Here is a 21096-nt window from a genome sequence, read left to right as displayed (position 1 = left end):
CTGCTGTTTAAATTCTCCTTTAGCTGATGTTTGGCTGCTTAGAGGTTGTTTTACACATTTTACAATTGCTAAGATTTTTATAAATTGTAATATTAATGGCTTCACTTGTCACGCTCCACTTCAACTACTTCAACTGTGAGAGAGATTATAAGTGTTCTAAAGAAATCAATATGCTAAAATCATGAATTCTGCTTCCAAGCCACGGTCCCCTTCTTTGGATTAATGATGTGGCAAGAATACAAACTTAGTATAGACTGTCTGAGAATTAATATAATCAAATAACCTGTCTTTTAGTTCTGCCGTGATGCTTCAGCAGAGCTAAAGCTGCAAGACCATTACCATTATTTTGCATATCACTATCTCTTTTCAAGCTTTGTATAGTATACTTTTATCCTTCTAGGATTCACACATAATAAAGTGATTTGCATTCAAAAAGTCTTTTGGCATTCATGTCTTTCATCAGGGGTGTACTGGCCTACGGACAAGGGGACACCCATATCCCTGGGTACATGCCACTTGGTCACGGGGGGGTGGGGGTGCCGGACGCTCCCATGTGATGAAACATCAAGTGCCTTCCTGCCAGAATGCCCCACCCCCTTCTGGCCTCCCTGCAGCCAAGCTTCTGCCCTCCCCAGGCCCCCAGGCAGATTGGGGCCATGGTCCCACCCCTGAGCCCCACCCCCTGGCCTCCATGCTTTTAAAACCATGTCCCTGGAGGCTGGCTGCTGCTCTCCCCAGGCTCTGTGGAGGCCAGAAGCCAGGCTGCAGGGAGTCCGGGGGTTAGGGCTCGGAAGTGGGGTCATGCCCCTGAGCCATGCCCCCGAGCATGTGTGGGAAGCACGGGGGAGCGCTTGGAGGAGGAGTCATCTCCGGGCACCATTTTCCCCCCATAAGCCTCTGGCTCTCACCAGAAATGAGAATTAACAATCCCTGCTTTGTGCACATCACATGAGAAGTGCAAAGTCACTTTTACATATGTCACTCCTGGTTCTTTGTGTCAGATATGCTTGCTAGATAAGAGGCTGCCTATTGGAAGAACACTTTGCCTTGTAAAACTGGGGTTTTGACAAAATAGTCTCTTTTCCTATCCTTTATCCTCCCACTGAAACGTGTCTCTTTTTGAGGGCACCACTTTTCCTTTTTGAATATGGTGTCCTTGTATGAGTTTCACTATAAAAACCAAGAACTGAAGTTGCAGGCATCTTTCTCAAAACTTCAGTAGAGTGATGGGATAGACTAGAATAGATTCCAAAACAGGAGTGGGGGCCCAACATAGTCCCAAAGGAGAAAGCTTGAACGTAAACATATGGTACAACGGTTAAAAATAAGGGTTGTTTTTTTCCAGTAGTCAGAAGCATTCAGTCTGGTATTACTGATGAGCATTACATTCACACAGCCACGTACATCGCTCTGTTCCAAAACTCTTAAAATCTACCGAATATTCTCACTTGCAACCTGTGTGTATGCTATTTACTTACAAAGGAGGAACAGCGCTCTGTTCTCTTTCTAGGTGTGTGGAGGGGGGAGAGCGAGGGAAATCTTTGGCATGCATTCTAAAGCTTTAAGTGTTGGATTAGGAAACTTTCCAGTTACTGCCCTTTTTATATGTCTAAATCTAGATTACAGCTGTCCCTCTGGAAACTCGTACATAGCACGGCATATGGGAAACTTGACTGATGTTTTCTCTTCCCTGTCCTAGGGTGTCTCCTCTGCAGAAGTCTGAAATTGTAGACATGGTGAAGAAGCACGTGAATGCCATCACCCTGGCCATTGGGGACGGTGCCAACGACGTGGGGATGATCCAGACGGCTCACGTCGGAGTCGGGATAAGTGGCAATGAAGGCATGCAGGCAACCAACTCCTCCGATTACGCGATAGCGCAGGTCAGAGTCACACAGCAGAGCAGCTGTTGTATCCTGTTAACAGAGGTATTGGCTGCGTGGGCAGCATAAACACCTTATTGCTGACCTAAAGGGGCCAGATGAATTTTTCCTTTCTCCTTCCTTTGAGGCTGCTGGCCCTAAGGAGATACCTCAGAAGTGTTTGGGATCCATTCCATTGCACTGGGCCACGAGCCATCCTGAAGGCTCCGGTTTCTTCCTTACTCACCACAGAACTTCAGACTTCTTACTACTTAGGAAGAGAAGCCATCCATTACAGCTGTTGAGACTCCTCTAATTATAACTTCCTTGCTCTTAACTCCAACACCTGTTAGTGAAACATTTTCCTGTTCAACCACCCTAATTGTTACTCTCATTTTTATTTAAATTACCTCGGGATAAAACTGTTAAGGGTGGTTTGCAATCTGTCTTCTGCAGTGATGGGATCCAAAAATTTTAGTAACAGGTTCCCATGGTGGTGGGATTCAAACAGTGGCGTAGCACCAATGGGGCTGGGCGGGGCACGACCGGGGGGTGGTGGCCGGGCATTTCGGGGGCGGGGCATTAATAATTTCTCTGTTACTGTAAAAAACTCTTACTGTAAAAAAAAGTTCCTAATTTCCAGCTGGTATCTTTCTGTCCATAATTTAAACTCATTATAGCAAGTCCTAGCTCATCTACTGCCAACAGAAACAACTACTTCTCCTCTATTTGACTGCCTGTCAAATACTTAATACTTTCAAATACTTAATTTTGTTTCTAGAAATCAAAAGAAGGATACTTTCCTTAAACAAGGAACTTTACCATATTTCTAAAACATGTTTTTAAAACAGCCCAACAGGGAGAATTATCCCGTTTTCTACCTTCGCTAACCAGCCACATAGGAAACAACAGGACTTTATGATTTTTGGACCTCTAACAGAATTTCTAATGGAAAAGCAGACCCAATTAGTAACCTCCTCTCAGCACACACAAATAATTAGTAACCCATTCTTGGGAACTGGTGAGAACCTGCTGGATCCCACCTCTGGTCTTCTGGTCTTCACTTGTTGGGACAGGAAAATAGCAATCAGCGGCAGGTCAATGGTCCTTCCTTTTGGAAGAGAATAGAATTAGGTGCCTTGGGTCAGTGGAAGAACCTCTGCTTTGCATGCAGAAGGTCTCAGGTTCAGCCCCCGACATCTCCAGTTAAAAGGATCATGCAGTAGGTGATGTGAAAAACTTCAACCTGCAACCCACTAACAGTTAGGGCAGGTAATACTGACTCTAACAGTCTGACTCATGTCCTTTTCTTGTAGCTCCACCTGGCTATATGGCAGTTTTGCCTATTGAGGAAGACTGGCTATACCCCTGTCTCCCTCCCCTAAAAAATGTTAAACTGTGGGATTTTGGTACCTCTTTCAAAGTATCGAATAGAAAAAGAGTCACTTTCATCTGCAGTCTTTGAGGGCAGATCTAAAAAGGTACCAGTACTTATTTCAGACAGAATGTGTCTATGAGGCCTAGTGATACCCAGGTAAGCCTATAGTCAGATGGGGGGATGTTTCTGCAATAGTACCCCACCAGTCATAATCTTGATATCATGTTTATTTTTTAAAATTAGATAATATCCTGCTCTTTACCAATCTAATGGCCAGGCTCAGAGCGGCTAACAAAATACGTCTGAAAAACCCAATGATACGTCAGTATCAGCACAATACAATAACAACAATAAAACATTAAAATTCCTATTCCAGATGGCTTTTAGTCAATATTTTAAAACAATTTGAAGTGCTGATGGGTGGCCTTGCCCCTTAACCAGTCTAATATCCTCCTTTCCCATTTCGTTCAATTTTATATTGAATGGAGGGTAGGGGTGAATTTAGGAGGCCAACAGAACTGGAAAAAAAAGTCACTGCCTCAGCCAAAAACGCAGTGGAACATCTGTCTTGCAGAGTCTCAAGGAGCAGAGCAATAGTGAAATGCATGCCAGTCTTAATTCAGGGGTTTGATATCAAGAGGGTCTGCCTGACACATGACATCATTCTTTCCCCTCTTGAATTAAGAAACAGGGTTTCATACAGTGCCCCTCCTAAGGACACAGCCACTCACATCTGGTTAACAGCAGCACAGCCTTGAGATCGCCTACCTGGCTCCCGCTTCACAAAGAACTTGGAAATGATTCCATCAGTGAACCTGCCATATTGTCCAGCATCCTTTCCCCCTAACGTTAACAAAATCTCAGTCACCTCCTGTCCAACTGCTAAGGGTCATCAAACTTCCAGAGTTTCTTTGCTTTAATTTCATACCAACAGTTAGAGCTCATCAAGACTTGGAATGCCTCTGTTTTAATTGCACCATCACTGTCCAAAACTCATCAAGCCTTCGGCTTTCCCAAGTTTCAATCCCATCAAATCATTTCCCACAGCATTGTCTGTTCCCACGAACAGAACTTTGCTTTGTCCTAGAAAGACTGCCCCTCTTATCATTGCCACACAGTCAATTTTTTTCCTATAACTGGACCCCCAAAATCCAGGAGAAATTGCATTTGGATTTCCTCCTTGATCCCAATGTTATTTTTCCAGTGAGAAGCTCTGACCATTTCTCCTGTTCTCCTTAGACACCTCCACTTCTGGAATGGTGAATATTGTCCTCCACACCCCCTCATTCTACTCCTGCTATTGCGCATCTCTGTATTTCTGAGGCTTCCTAATTGCTGTATGGTTGAAAGTGTATTTTTTGTTATTTTTAATCTCTTAATAAAGTTGTACCCCTTTTCATGTCAGTCCTGGTTTTGACTATATTTCTTAGGGAAGTGATGTCACCTCCCTGCCTCTTACATTGTTAGTCTGTTTCCAGCTAATTTCCCCAACTATTAAAGGAACAGAAAAGACCAATTCAGGTAACACTAGGGAAGATGGAGTCTCTGGAATGTCTTAATTAGCTGTTCCTATTATATTGCAGCTCATGCTAAATTTATTATTCCCCTGATTCGCAAGAATCCTGCCCACTCTGCTTCGGTGTGGGTGGAAAAGTTACTACTGGATGGAAAGCCATGGGTTTCATCCCAAATGGCTAAATTTTGTGTAGTAGTATATAAAACTCTCACCATTCTACAGGCTAACTAAAAGACAATTGCAAGCCTTAGATACAGTTTTGCCTTTGATTCTTCTTGTGTTATAAATTTCCTGGTCTTGGCATTTCAAATAATTGCAATTCTGAAGTTTTGGTGAGCTATAAAATTATGCATCGGGTAGAAAATGTTGACAGAGAGAAATTTCTCTCTCTTCCTCACAGTACTAAAACCAGGGGGCATCCATTGAAAATGCTGGGGGGAAGAATTAGGACTAATAAAAGGAAACATTTCTTCACGCAACGCGTGATTGGTGTTTGGCATATGCTGCCCCAGGAGGTGGTGATGGCCACTAACCTGGATAGCTTTAAAAGGGGGCTTGGACAGATTTATGGAGAAGTCGATCTATGGCTACCAATCTTGATCCTCCTTAGCAGACCAGGTGCTCGGGAGGAGCAGCAGCAGAAGGCCATTGCTTTCACATCCTACATGTGAGCTCCCAAAGGCACCTGGTGGGTCACTGTGAGTAGCAGAGTGCTGGACTAGATGGACTCTGGTCTGATCCAGCAGGCTCTTTCTTATGTTCTTATGTTGTACTTACTGGTATTCTTTTCTGGTCAATGACCATATAAATAAATAAACTAAACACACTGTGAGTGGGTTATGAAAAAGAGAAATCCGAGAATGACACACAGGAACAAATTCTCTGAAGCCAGTTCCCTTTTGGACTTTAACCCCCTGGGACATTTGCCACCCCCAAGCAGCGGTGCGTCTGCACTGCCCATTTCCCTACCTGCCAACAACATTACTAGTATAAAGGCAGAGCTGATGTGCTGCTCTTAGTCCCATGGAGTTTGTCAGACCTAGGATGTTCAGTTTGTAGAAATCGTTTATTTTTCTGCCTGTCTCAGGCTTTCTTTCCATTACCCAAAAATGCCACATGGCTTGCCCCTTCCTCTGTTTTTCCATCCACTGCATCTGTATGCAGGAGACCCACTCCCAAAATAGAGGTTGTGTGTGCAGAATAAACCTAGGAGGGTTTAAAAAAAGAACCCGACCTTCATGGGAATGATTTATTCCTTTCTTGCAGACTTAGTAATGATAGTGGAGTCACAGGTGTTTACACTGAAAGCTGCCTCCTAATCTTTAAAAAGATACTTCTGATCCAGTGGCCACATGTGGAAAAATCCGGAGCATGCCAAAAGGGGCTTGGGGAGATCCTGGGAGAAAACCAAACAAATACAATTTAAATCGGACTTGTTGCCTCAAAGAGTAACTTCTACAGACTCATGGAAGTAGAGCAAGTCTTGAAAACATCAATTGTCCTCCACTTTCCAGTGTGCTCTACTGACCCAATTTTGGAGACTTCAATATCCCCCCCAAAAGAAGTTTTTAGGCAGTTCAGAAATTGAATGCAGATTTTATTGTTATTCAAAGGAGGAATCTATTACGTTCAAGTATCACTTTTATTATACTACTGCTAATAGAAATTCTTATTATATGAATATTGGTCTCATGTTTCCGGGGGGGGGGGGGGGACTAGATTATATTCCCTTTCCTGCATTTCACGTCCTGTATTTCATTGAGATAATGAGTGCTGGCAGTCTCTGGGATGCCTGAGGCAAGCCCTGGCTGGCCACCCCCTTGTGGTCCCCAACTGCGCGGTGATTGATTCTGTAAGGTGACAAGCACCACAGGCCCGATTCAAGGCTGAATCCCATAATGCCTTTTCAAATATACAGATCCACTTTCCTGTATTTGGAAAATGCACCATCCCTCCCACTTTCCTAATGTGAAAATGGAACATTACTGCAGGACTGTAATTTTTCTTCCTGTCAGGAGGTATTTACTGGGACTGCTTCCAACAGGGAGGAAAAAAAAATCCCACAGTGCCATCTACATCTGAGTGCACGCAGAAATGTACGTTTGCCAGCTAGCCTTGCCTCCCCCTTTTGTAAATGTCTTTCAACGTCTGCCAGAGCCCAGGCATAAATGTTTCCCACTGTTGATGCTAAATTGCTCTGCATGTCATGAGATCCATTCTGAGATTAACTGAGGAGTATTTTGTACTGAGAGCTTGCTATCGACCGAGGAAAGTATATTGCGAGCCGGAAAGGGATAGGTTACAGAGGTATGGTAGATGGACTAACAAAGCCTTGAGTAGAAATGTCTCCTTCTCATGAGGTTTTCTGGATGGCCTTGGGCAAGTCTCTGTCTCTTAACCTTATCTATGCAGCACCCCGCGCTCCTTGGCAACAAGGCAAGATGATGAATAGCTAGATGAAATGGAGATCACAGCTCTCTGTATGCATTTTTTACGCAAAATTAACAGTTATGTGGAGTTTCAATTTGTGGGAGGGAGGAGTAGGAGAGGAGTTTAATTTTTACACCTCACATGGGTTTACTAATTGAAACTGGACTTTGCTGCATCACACATGCACATGCTGTTATTAACCCTTGGAAGGAAAAAAGTTGGATGAAAAATGGACGCCTGCCTTTTGCCTGCCTTTTTTCTTCAAAGTACTAATAGTAGCATGAGAGGGAAATCTTAGTTGCAGTTAGCAAAACCATTCAGAGCAAAACCTTTCCTCATAATTGAATCCCCTTATTCTCTTTCCCTTCTTTTAATTGGAATTGGGGCCCTATGTGACTAATTTTGTTTTAAAGACTCTAGTTTAGCAAAGTCTGAAGCTTTCTGCTGGTCATTTGGTGTGGGGTGTGGTAACTGCAAGAAAACAAAACCACACCGTGTGGTGGGAAAAAAGTAATCTGAATGGATCTTGAAGACTATCCATATCAAACACGATATAACACCGACTGATCTGTTAATAGCGGATCACAGTTGAATGCATTGTCAAAGGTTTTCTCAGCTAGGATCAACTGGCTGTTGTGGACCTCTGGGCTGCGTGGCTGAGGCCTTGTGGTTTTAGGTCTCTGTGTGCCATGGAGGGAAATGCATCTTACCCTGACATGCCGCTGAAGATGCCAAATGCGAGTAAAATGCTAGTCACTAAAGCCACCAGATCATGGTCACACAGCCCGGAAAACAGCCAGTAATCACAGTTCCTTTTGACTTATATGTAAGATGATACAAGAAATATAATTTAATTGTTTCCTACTTTTCCTTTTCCAGTTTTCATACTTGGAGAAGTTATTACTTGTCCACGGAGCCTGGAGTTACAACCGAGTGACGAAATGCATATTGTATTGCTTTTATAAGAATGTGGTCCTATACATTATTGAGGTAAGAATGACCTGGACAATGAACCTTTTTCATGCTTTGTAACTAACAGTTGGTCATCTTTCTAATTAAGCTTGCTTCGTATATTCCTCCCTCTATATTTTGGACTCCTTACAGTGTTGTCCAATGGGTGATAAGCTACTTGTAAGTGGAAGGGCTGTGACTCAGCAGTAGAGCATCTTCTTGGCATGAAGACAGTCCCAGACAGGTAGTAAGTGATGTGAAAGATCACTGCCTGCAATTCTGCTGCCCATCTAGGTAGACAAAACTGATGTTGATGGGCCAAGGGTTTGATCCACTATAAGGCAGCTTGATGTGTTCATTGCTATGTGTTGAAGATAGATAGATAGATAGATAGATAGATAGATAGATAGATAGATAGATAGATAGATAGATAGATAGATAGATAGATAGATAGATAGATAGATAGATAGATAGATAGATAGATAGATAGATAGATAGATAGATAGATCGGTCGGTCGGTCGGTCGGTCGGTCGGTCGGTCGGTCGGTCGGATCGATCGGATCGGTTTCCGATCGCCGGTCGGTGCGGTCGGTCGGTCGGGTTACGACCGGGTGTCGAAGCGAACGAGCGAACGGTAGAACGGCAATCCAATCCAACTAACAGTGAAGCGAACGAACCTATAATGGCATATGTTACAAAATAAAGGATAAAATGCAGAACAGAAATTAGGATTGTTTGTTTATGACAGTTCATAAAAACCTGGCCATTTGCTCTAGAGCATCCCTGGATTCATTGTTTAAGAGATAAACAGTCTTCTGCTGATCTGTCCAGGACTCTGAGCCCATCAGTAGAGTGGAGAGAAACTTTGTTTTGGCCCCATTAATTGCTATGTGTTATGTGAACAGCATATTTCAGCCATGTCATTCAAACTTCTGAAAGGGACAGACTGAGTTGAGTTGATCTGGCTAAAAGCTGCTCAAAATATAAACAATAGAGTCACAGTTTCATTGCGGTGGTGATGTACAGGACTCTTGACAGTGATTGTGGGGGGAGCACCTTTCATTCATTTCAAATAGTTGTCCTTTCTTCCCCGATTTGCACAGTTTATAGGAAGTTAAAGCATAAACTAGTTGTGGTGGGTTTTCCGGGCTGTGTGGCCGTGGTCTGGTGGACCACTAACCATGGCCACACAGCCCAAAAAACCCACCACAACCAGTTGAATCTGGCTGTGAAAGCCTTCGACAATACATTAAAGCCTAAATCCCAGTAAATCATGGTTTAGAATACAGAAACATCAGTGTGGGTTGCCCCAACCAAGGTGTGGATAATAAAAGGAAAATTTCTCATTAGGGATTGTGAGGATATGTGACTCATAGTTTTGTTTTGTTTTGTTTTTGCATGTATGCCTAATAAAGGTCAGTTGAAGCAGACTCATATTTTTGGTGTCTGATCATATTTTTGTGGATTATTCACATCACCAAAGTGTGTTCCATTCAGCTACTCCATGGGTTTCCCACCATTAAAGATATCATCAAATATTTTTTGATCAAGTATAGTTACATGGGTCATGATTTCTAAAATAGCTTACAGTCTGCGGCTGCTATTTAGTGGAAGTCAGTTAAACTACGCAGTTTCCACATGTTCATAGATCTGCACACTATGAGAAGGGTTGCTGCATATATTTTTTTGCCTTCCAAGTGGTTCTGGTTATTTTATATATTCTTAGAGCTTGTTTCTGAATTGCTACCGAATTTTCAAAAAATTGTGTTGGGTAAGCGTTGTTCTCCTCTATTAAGGAGTATTATTGGCTGAGTGGTTAACAGTGTTATCCTAAGCAGAATTACTTCCTGCTAAGGTCATTGGGTTTAGAAGGGTGTAAGGTTGCTTAGGATTGCACCCAGTCTCTTTATTTACATCTAAGGATCCTAGGGCATCCCCTAGTGCATATGGAGCAGGGCAATTGCAGTACAATCCTAGAGATATAACCATTGATTTCAATGGCCCTAAAAGAGTACTCTTTGGCATTCTAAGTCTTACATTCCTTCTTCTGTTGTGCATTAAGCCTGTGTGGAGAGCTAGGGGCTATGTTTATAGGCCCTGTTTGCATGTCAGTGTATACGGTTCATTTCTCATTGCAACTTATGTGCAGAGCAGGGTATATGTGCTTGGTGGCCTCCATGGCCCGCACCACAGTTAATGTATCCTCCTGGGTTCCATGTGAGTTGGTCCTAATTTTTCTGCTCAACTTCACTGGAGGTTTAACACCTGAAGAATGCTCACAGCAAGCCCTGAGTAGTTGAACCACACAGGAATGCTTCTGGAGGTCGCATTGTGTGAAGCTTTTTGTGTGTGAGGCTTCTTAGTGAAGGGGAGAGACTGTCGTAAAGGATGAAGCTTGAAGATAGCCAGACTTAGGAGTTATAGAAGGCTGCTTTTAGAGAGGGAAAGAGCTTGGGTTAAGTAAACAGTGAAGAAATGTCTGAGAAAAACCCAGTGCCCTCTGCTCCCTCCTCCTGAGACCTCAGGGGTCATATTTCAACATATTTCTCAAAGATGTAAATGCTTGCCCTTGAGCAGCAATTGGTGGCAACTGGCATTAGCATTTTGTTTGCTAGAATTTATCTGATTTTTATGCAGTAGCCATGTAATTTTATAAGGATATTTTTCTAGTGTCCAGTGCCCAATGGTTATTATATGAAAAACAAATTGCTTCGTAATATTGCACAGGAAACTTTCCTACACGTGAAATGCTGTGGCTACAGCCATATGATTATCCTATTATGCTCAGTTCTTACAGCTGGGAACCTAGAAACAGTCCCAGATCCCATTGAAATCAATAGCGAAATGATCTCTGGTTTTAATTGGAGCGTTTGAAAGTCAGCAGGTAAAATAGCATAAAGGGTTTTTTTCAGAGTCATCTTTCTTATGGTGTAGTCGTACTTGTTGCTATTGTGAATCTGGCAGATACCTGTTGCTATTGTGAATCTAGCAGATCCAAAGAGGGCAGCTTGTCTATTCATTCTCATACTGAGCTTTGCATCTCCAGTGAGGGTTGGATTATAGGTAATAGGAAAGCCTGAGTCTCTGGAGACTCCTGCCAGTCTGAGTAGACAGTACTGATTGTGATGGACCAGTGGTCTGATTCAGTATACCAAACTCAAAACTGCAGTGATGTCTGAGAAGAGATAGTAGCCTGGCCCGATAGGCCCCAACTTCCTGGGAAACTACCCAACAGCCCTAGAGATTTGAAACCTGCAGATTCTTGCACCAGCTTTCCCAGGTATAGGATCATACTTCTGGGAGAATCCTGAACTGCTGCACATTCAGCAAAATAATAGACCTTTTCTGCCAGATGTTTTCTCCTTTTGACTGCCACAACAGATTGCTTTTGCCCACATATCCCTTTGAGCTGCTTAATTACAAGGCCCTGACCTTGACACCTTTATAAATGATAGAATCTGAAGTCTGTATAGGATACATCCCATGAGCTTCTATATTCTCAGTCACAAAGGTACATAAAGATGCAAAAGTATTATTTCTTTGTCAGGCGATTCCCATACCAGTGGATAGCTTTCATGCTCATTCTTTTCCTCATGACAGTTGGTCATTAATTAAAATTTCTTCTCAAAGTAGAATAATTTCTTCTTAGTCATGTCATGTTTGAACACCCTAACCAAACCAAATTCGCGTTGCACCTAACTGCTGGCACTAATACACATATGTTTTAATTTTTATATATCATCCAATTTCTCAATATGATTAATACATTACATAGTTACATCCATTCAATTTTTTACAATATATATATCCCTTTAACGGATAAAAGGAGCATGAATCCATTCATTATTCTTAACAGAATAAAGGCATGGAGTCCGACGTTAAAGATACAGGGGATCTCATCTCTAAATTAGAAGGAGCATACTGTCTGCCAGGGTCCGTCCTGATCACCATGGATGTTGAATCATTATATACTAATATTCCCCACGCAGAGATTAGAGAAATAATATATAACCTGTTAGATACACGGATTAATCTCTCACCGCCCACCCATTTCCTCATTAACTTAGTAGAGGTAATACTGGAGAAAAACTACTTTTGTTTTAAAACTCAGTTCTTCCAACAATTTAAAGGCTTAAGTACGGGCGCAAATTTCGCATCCAGTGCTGCAAATTTGTTCATGCAACGGTTTGAAACAATAAATATGTAATGCATTAATAATATTAAGAATTTGGTTTGGTTAGTGTTTAACACATTGCATCCCCTATGTTTGAACACCCATCATGTTCTGAAATGATTTTTATGAACCTCAAGAGATAGGCACTCTATATTCAGATCATCTGCAGATTTTATGCAAACAGAGGAGGAAAGAAAGTAAACAGGAAGTAATAATGCCATTAGCTTCCTGCACCTGAGGTTGTCCAGCTTGTCCAAAATATACATTTCATCATTACTTCCTGAGAGAAATGTGAAGGCTCCTGATCAGGAGACAATAAGCTCATATCTCAATGGGTCCTTCCCCCAGGAGGCTAAAGGTGCCCCTCCCTGGAACTGTTTCTGGTTGTGGAAAAAAGACATGGGGGTGAAGGGTGAACCCCCCTTTCCTGGCATGCTGCAGTCATGATCCAGATTAGGCTTGACACACTCAAGAACCGAGAGCCTGCAACTCAGTCCTAACTGTCACTCAAGAGTCAGGGCAGATTAGGGACCCTGGATGAATGGGTGGTAATAGGAAGTGCCTGGAACTGGTACTTCATCTCCTGTCTGCTTCTGCATCATCTGAAACCACTGTCTGAAGTGATCATAGATAATTATGCTATCATGGAACAGTTGCCATTTCACTTGGGAGTCACTCTGCAGCATATTTAGCTTTGTGGTAAACCCAGACTTGTCCCTGAATGACATTATAGACCTCCATCTGTGCCAGTGACTTATTCTTGCTTCACCATGTTTGAACTTTAGATTCTATTGTTACCAAATTTTATATTAGCAAGAGATTCGCTTCACATCTGTTGGACAGATATATTTCTCCAGAGCTGATGTGAACCTTCTCTTATGACATACAAGTAAGAACCATGAAATACAGCTGATTACAAGTATAGAAGAATACAGGAACATTTCTCTTTTGTCATGATTAGAGAACTGGAAAGACGGCCAGATCAAAAGCGGGTGATGTTGATGCTGGTGAAAAGTTCAAAGCCTTGTACCTTCCTAGCATAACCGATAAAGTTTCCATGTCAAAAAGAATGAATTGAAGAGTCCCTGACCATTTCACAAGAACAAACTGCATATTTGTTGCCATATTTCCTTGTTTGTACAACCTTGGCTCAAAAAGAACCCATGTACAGAATGAATTCCATGTGAACAAATTGCAACATGTCAGCCTCTTCCACAGAGAGTTGTCTGTAAAAAAAAAAGCAGGGCACAAATATTTTCTCCCCAACTGAATTCAGAAGAAGAGAAGGGCATTACATCTGCTAATCAATTGCACTGGCAAATTTGCTTACACTGTTGAGGATCCGGTGTTGGATTAGCTGTAAAGTGTGATCATGTTAGTTTGCCTTCTTCCAAGCATTTGGCAGTTCACTTGTCAAATCATAGTTAAGGTCTTTAGAGAGATTGTTGTTGTTTTGTCTTGAGCTGTGGATATTTGAGTACATCCATGGAAAAATTATATAGTAGGGTGCACATGCATTAGGGTTGCCAACTCTGGGTTGGGAAATACCTAAGAGATTTGGGGGTTGGGCCTAGAGAGTGAAGCTTCTACCTCAGAGAGGCCCCAGTTTGTGGTGTTAATGCAGGGAAGAATATCTCAGTTTCATATTTCCTTGATGAAGACTGTAAGGTAGATCATAAAAATAACCTGTCAAATTATTGTTTCTGCCTTTTCTAAATTGTGAAGAGAAGATAATCTGCAGTGTTGTATGGTTTATGCAACTGTGTCACCCTAATCTGAAGATGACCAAGTAGTCATCTACTTCTTGCTATTTCTTTGTCTCTTTTAGAAAAATAGGTCCAAATGCCTCTTCTGCTGAGTTACAAGCCCTAGTTTTTACTGCTGCTAGTGACAGTTTATTCCATATTTTAACCCCCTGTGGTGTAAGGAAAATTCATTTTGAAATGCTCATGGGTTTTTTCCTTCCGGAGCTTTAATCCATGATGGACTTCTTGTTGTTGGATTCCTAATTTAGTATGTTAATCCCAAGAGTTGCCAAAGAATCAGCCACAAAGACAAATCCGTGCTAGTCTTCCTTACATCACTGTAATGTATGCTGCACAGCGGATTATTAGAGAGTCCATCTTTATTGAAAGCTTTGGCCTCCAGTACTGTGAGACGGTGGATAAGGTTTTGTGAGCGTTCGGCTGCAAAAAGATCAAACAAGTACCTTTTGTCGCTTTTATTTCTTCAAAAATGAGTGCTCTGCATGACAGTTTGTTATACTTCAGCCTTCAATGTACAATTATTAAGAATTGCAAATTAGGTTACACGCGCAGTCTGAATCTCTTGAGTGCCGAAGTATGTTATAAGCCATCCTGAAACCTTCGGGTATAGGGAGGGATAGAGATGTATATAAATAAATAAATAGAATGAGAGGGCTGGTGCATATAGCGAAGGATTCTAGTGCTGTTAACGAGGATGACATTATTTGTTAGCCGGAGTGTACCTAGTGTCAGAAAGAGGCTTTAACAGGGGTTCATAAATTCAAAATCCTTCCCTGTGGAGCAACACAATTGTCATAGCCATATGGAGCAAAGAAATATATGAGCTCAACAGGTTTGTGGGTTATATGGTTGCTCTGCAAAAAGTGGAGTGGAGGAGATCATACAAGTATGTGTAGTCTGTACATGATTTGTCATTGGTATGGATTACTTAAGAACATAAGAACATAAGAACTAGCCTGCTGGATCAGACCAGAGTCCATCTAGTCCAGCACTCTGCTACTCGCAGTGGCCCACCAGGTGCCTTTGGGAGCTCACATGCAGGATGTGAAAGCAATGGCCTTCTGCTGCTGCTGCTCCTGAGCACCTGGTCTGCTAAGGCATTTGCAATTTGAGATCAAGGAAGATCAAGATTGGAATCCATAGATCGACTTCTCCTCCATAAATCTGTCCAAGCCCTTTTTAAAGCTATCCAGGTTAGTGGCCATCACCACCTCCTGTGGCAGCATATTCCAAACACCAATCACACATTGTGTGAAGAAGTGTTTCCTTTTATTAGTCCTAATTCTTCCCCCCAGCATTTTCAATGAATGCCCCCTGGTTCTAGTATTGTGAGCTGACTATATACTTAGCTGATATAGTCCTTCTTCCACACAGCTATGGCATCAGGACCACATTATGTGAGAGAATTATGAATATATAATCATGACTTAGATCATTACATCTCAGTATTTGTAACTGTATTATGTATCATTCATATGTAGCCAAAATAGCGTTCCGATCCAAAATATTCGGTTCTTGGGAAAGAGTTTGTTTGAAATACAGAGAGTTAATTTCTGGTGTATCAAGTCTTCTTAATAGTCTTAACCTGTGGTCAGTTAGTCAGCATAAATATTACAAGAATGCATTTGTAAAATAATGTCCTTCTCTTTGATTGCTCTAATGTAAATCGTGTAGATGAAATGATCATCTGACAAAGAGAATTAAGTGACAGCTCCTTGCAAAAAAAGAGCTCACCAACATATTGGATCAATTAGCTTGTAATTTTGTCTCCAGTTCAGAAGCTTTTTCTTTAGTCAAAAAAAAAATCCTACCAACAACCCAGTCTTGTCACCATAAAATTATCAAAGTGAAATTGGATAAATTTGATCATTTTCAGGGAGTATGGGAGAAAAAAATCCAGTAACTTTCATTCCATTCAGCATATCAACTTTACACATTAAATCAGACTGTTGCCAAAAAAGATGGTAAAGTTTTAAAAGGGAAAAAAAAGCATGTTCAACTACGAGACACAAGAGCAAATGCATCATACTAGACTGGCTCCTTCTGTGGCTTTGAGTACACAGGTTTTTGAGGCTTTTCTATAAACAGTTTGCACTTACTTTGGCTGAGTCAAGCAAGACAGTGGCCAGATCAGATGATACATTCCTGGACCATTCCCCTGTGTGTAGTCGGGAGTGGAGCGGAAGTGTATTCCAGCCACCAAATGTGCCTGCCCGACCTCTGGCATCTGAAAAACCACACAAGAGCATAATGGTCATATATTGGGGGGGGCATGGAGGGGAGGGGAACGTGCCAAGATGGAGGAGGGGAAGGCATTCATTGCATTTTGACTCACAGTTTATTTAATATTTAATGATAGTTTTAATGGGAAAACTGATATAGCAATACTTCAGGAACCTCCCCAAGTTTCTATGATCTTTACCATAGAAATTAGGAGAAAATCCTACAGTGACATCCAGAAGTAACCTCCCCTCCTCTCTTCTCTGCCTTCCCCAGGCACTGTCCTTCAAATTTGCCTAGGCAGTGCAGGAAACCCTGGCAGCAGTACAGTGGCCTGCAATTTCTGGATGAAACTTAGGAATGGCTTTGACCACCGTCCATTTGGTGAAGCTGCTGCTACTGATTGAGCTGTGGGTTCCAAGCATACCAGTTAGCTGTTTTCTGGATAGCAAAATCCCGGTAGTCTTAACTTTCCTACTTTTGTGTCTCCTTTTCACCCCACCACCAATCTACCTTTAGCTATATTTTTCAGCTTCAGCTATATTTTAAATTTTCTTATTTACTATTTACTTATTTATACCCTGCACGTCTCCTAAAGGAAGACCCAGAGAAGTTTACATCATTCTCCTCTCCTTCATGTTATGCTCACTTGTGATATAGATTAGGCTGAGAATATGCCCGCCCGCGGAGACTTATGGATCCACTTGGTTTCCTGGATATGCCTAAGTGACCACTGAATTCCCGGGCCGCACACTCGATGAGCAGGTAGAGAGGACTGGAATTTCGCTCTCTGATGCTATCGAAGCTCATAAGCCCCCTCGGGCGTCTCTATGCCCCGCTCTCAGCGCGCTCTATGGTACACAGAGGAGTTACTGCATGTAAAACCAGGCGCTTAAGGACGCTTCAGAGTTTAATAATATGGAGGAAATTCAGGTATCAAGCTGCGCTTGTGAACATCTTATAGGACGCTTATGAAAGCCTATGAGATGGCTTGCACGGGCGAAGCCAAGAAGAACTTTCTTCTCCTCCTCTCAAGATCCGCCAGCTCACGCCGGCAATAAATTGTTTCTGTGATAATTCGGGTCTTTAACCTCCTTATCGGAGGGTTCTTCAAATTCCCAATTGAGCATTAGCACGTGAGGCATTTAGTGAGGCTTTTTTTGCGGATAAGTGCGTCGCTCCAAGCCCGCCAGGACCTTCCTCCTCGCTGGATACAATTAGCGAACCGACTGGAGGCTCCTTTGCCGCCTTTCAGGCCCCTTGCATGGCCCAGTTTTCCTGCTCTCTGAAGCCGGCTGTTGACAGAGCCTTAGCTGCTGTTAGACCTACTACCTGTCCTCTCTGATCCGTGCCCTCCTGGCTTGTAAAACTTTGGCCGAGGAGCTAATGACCCCATCTGTTGAGTATCATCAATGCCTCCCTTTGAGCAAGCGCGAGTCTTCCGGATGGGTTGAAGGAGGCAGTGGTCCACCCACTCTTAAAAAAGACCATCGCTAGATCCGAGGGATCTGGCCAATTACCGCCTGCCTCCGAATCTTCGCTTCTGGGAAGCGTAATTGGAGAAGTGGTGCTGGAGCAGCTTCAAAGGCTTTCTGGATGACACATCGGCTTTTGACCCTTCCAGTCCGGCTCCCGTGCTGGGCATGGGACGGAGACTATTCGTTCTCGCTGCCACAGACAGCACCCAGTATACAGCTTCTGACCGAGGCGGATCGGCGCTGCTGGTATTGATTATAAGATCTTACCGCAGCGCTTGATATGGTCGCATCATGACCTTTTGACCCACCGCCTGGTCAGCCCGAGTCACGGGCATGGTCCTTCAATGGATTGCTCCCGCTTCTCCGGGCCGGAATCAGCAAGTGAGAAGCGCTGGATCAAGCCTCCGAAGTGCCGCTTTCATGTGGTGTACACCAGAGGCCATTATCCCCGCCATTATTTAACATCTGCGTAATGTCGACCTCTTGCTCAGCTGGTATGGAGTTTTGGCACGGTCTGTCATCAGTATCGCGGATGACACTCACTCATTCTTGCTTCGATGGAGGGAGCAGCCGCTTCGCTTATCGGGCGCTCTACAGCATTGGTTCAAGGCGGTTGCTGGTTGAGTTGCCACAAGAGCAGGTTAAAGCTATGACCCATCGAAGACGGAGATCCTTTGGCTTCTGGCTATGCGTGGGAGGGCGGGACTTTTCAGCCGCCGTGGGTGTGGGAGGGGTCACACTGGCGCACGACCTCTGTGCATATTCCGGGGCCCGGCCTGGACTCGCCTTCTAAGGGAGACCCAGGTGGCCCATATGAACCCGAGGTTGCCTTTTTTCCACCTTCGCCAGGCCCGCCATGCTGGCCCCCTTCCTCTCCAAGAGGACCTACAGCCACACTGCATCCACGCGAACGGTCACTTCCAGGGCTAGATTCATTGTAATTCGGCTTCACGCCTGGCCTTCCCTGGCTTTCCATCGAGGAGATTGAAACTGGTCTGTCGAGGCGCGCGCGCCGCTGCTCTGACAGGTAAGCGCCAGTTGGGACCATATTCAGCCCAAAGGCGCCCGACTACATTGGCTCCCCGTGCAGAGTTCGAGGATCGTTTTCAAAGGTGTTGGTGTTGACCTTTAAGCGCCTTACTGGCCGCCTGGGACTCCTCAGATTCGTGAGACCGGCAGACAAATTCCCATGGCAGCCCACACGGCCTCTTCGCTCGTAGAGGCCACCCTACGGTGGTCCCCGCCCCTCGGGATGATCGCTGCTGGTTTCATTACACGGCCAGGGCGCTTTACAGCCTCTGGCCCCGCCCCAGGAACGCCCCAATTTCCTGGCTGTTCTGGCCCTGCGGGACCTTGTGAGTTCTCCGCAGGGCCTGCAAGACGGAGCTGTTCCGGCTGGCTCGAGAGTCCAGCCTGATGGTGCCTCTTCCGCTGGCCTCCTTCCGCTTCGCCCCCTTCCGCTGGCTCCTTCCGCTGGCTCCTTCAGCGGCACAATTTCTACATCTGGGCCTATAACATCTATCTAGACCTACCGTTTCTCCTGGGGGGTGGAAGAATTTAATATTAGGCACCGGGCACCACCTACACCTATGCCTATATTTATTTTACATTTAAATGCTAATGTTTAGCTAGTTTTCGCTGCTTTTATAAGTTTTAGCCTATTTATGATGTTTTAAAATTGTATTTATTATCTGCTGTACACCGCCCAGAGCCCCTCGGGGATGGGGCGGTCTAGAAGCCCAAAGTATAAATAAATAAATAAATAAATAAATAAATAAATATGTGATCGGCCCAGGTCGCTGAACAAATTTCCACAGCAGAGTAGGGATTTGAATCTCACTCCCATTTCTTCTCAGATTTTTCTGCAAACCTGGGTCTTTTTTCCAGGTTAGCAGAAAGGAGACTGTTTATGGTTTCAGTCTCCAAATTTAAGTACACACACACACACCACCATGATTTCTGTATTTTTTAATTACCCGTATATACTCGCGTATAAGTTGACCCGCATATAAGTCGAGGCACCTAATTTTACCACAAAAAACTGGGAAAACTTATTGACTCGCATATAAGTCGAGGGTGGGAAATGCAGCAGCTGCTGGTAAATTTCAAAAATAAAAATAGATGCCAATAAAATTACATCAATTCAGGCATCAGTAGGTTAAATGTTTTTGAATATTTATTTCAAAGAAAAACAGTAAACTGGCTTTGTAAGTGGAAAAGAGGGTCAACAAGAACAATATGGTATCAACAATAACTTTAAAAGTACAAAAACCTTAGCTCAACCAGCAACCAAGCTAAAACACAAAGAGTTCACAAATCCTCCAAAACTGGATTCCTCTATCACATCATCTGTATGTCCAAATGTAACCCAACTTAGATTTTAAGAGGGATACTATCATGGAAATGGAAAATCTATTAAGCTTCCATTTATGTAAACAATGGGGGATGGGGGCATCCCCTTTGGGTGGTCAAATAACTTTGGATCCCCTGACCCCAAACTTCACCTCAAACCTGGCTGATATCATAAAGAGACTCTCCTGATGAGACCAGCCAGGTTTGGTGAAGTTTGGTTCTGAGGGTCCAAAGTTATGGACCCTCAAAAGGGTAGCCCCATCTACTAATAGCTCCCATTGAAAACAATGGGGAATGGGGGCACCTCATTTGGGGGTCCATAACTTTGGACCCCCTGAACCAAACTTTACCAAACGTGGCTGGTATCATCAGGAGTGTCTTCTGAGGGTACCCTGAAATTTTGGTGCCGCTAGCATAAAAACTGTGCCCCCTGCTGGCTGGCAAAGTAAAAACACACACAAAAATTTAATGACCCGCATATAAGTCGAGGGGAGCTTTTTCAGCATTAAAAATGTGCTGAAAAATTCGACTTATACATGAGTATATACGGTAACCCAGAATCCAATTCAAAATCAGATATGCTTAAGCTCATTGTTTTCACTGTGTTAGTGGTGCGAGGAGATGCAGTCATTACATGTGTTTTCAGCTGTAGGAAATGCCATATGTCCTACAGAGTCATAGCCTTGAAATTAAAGCTACAAAAACATTAAAAGATTTTTAACAGCTTATTATTTTCACTGGTGTTAGATTTAAATCAGTTCTCACATGTAATACCTCACGTGAGTGTACCTTGCTGGGGATCCTCTAGAAAAGGGATACTTACTGTTATGTGTACTAATTTGCAATTTAATGAGGAAAAGCTGTCATTTAGACCAGTTTTCTACTAAGTAAGTCTGGACTGTACCACTTCAGACTACATACAGAACCTCCTACAACTGCCTTCTCCTTCATACCTTTACACAGAAGACA

At 43.2% G+C, this 21096-nt stretch overlaps 1 protein-coding gene across 5 annotated transcripts in view; it reads left to right on the top strand.

Moving 5' to 3' along the window:
• ATP8A2 (ATPase phospholipid transporting 8A2) overlaps positions 1–21096 on the top strand; it is a 432694-nt gene that overhangs the window by 230134 nt on the left and 181464 nt on the right. For all 5 annotated transcript variants that reach the window (XM_048492830.1, XM_048492831.1, XM_048492829.1 and 2 more), the window contains 2 exons: positions 1700–1883; positions 8066–8176. In XM_048492830.1, the coding sequence (XP_048348787.1) occupies positions 1700–1883; positions 8066–8176 (295 nt within the window). The remainder of the gene's footprint in view (positions 1–1699; positions 1884–8065; positions 8177–21096) is intronic.

This window comes from Sphaerodactylus townsendi, linkage group LG04, assembly GCF_021028975.2.
Source record: "Sphaerodactylus townsendi isolate TG3544 linkage group LG04, MPM_Stown_v2.3, whole genome shotgun sequence".
Lineage (NCBI taxonomy): Eukaryota > Metazoa > Chordata > Lepidosauria > Squamata > Sphaerodactylidae > Sphaerodactylus > Sphaerodactylus townsendi.
This window is presented reverse-complemented; position numbering and strand designations above follow the sequence as displayed.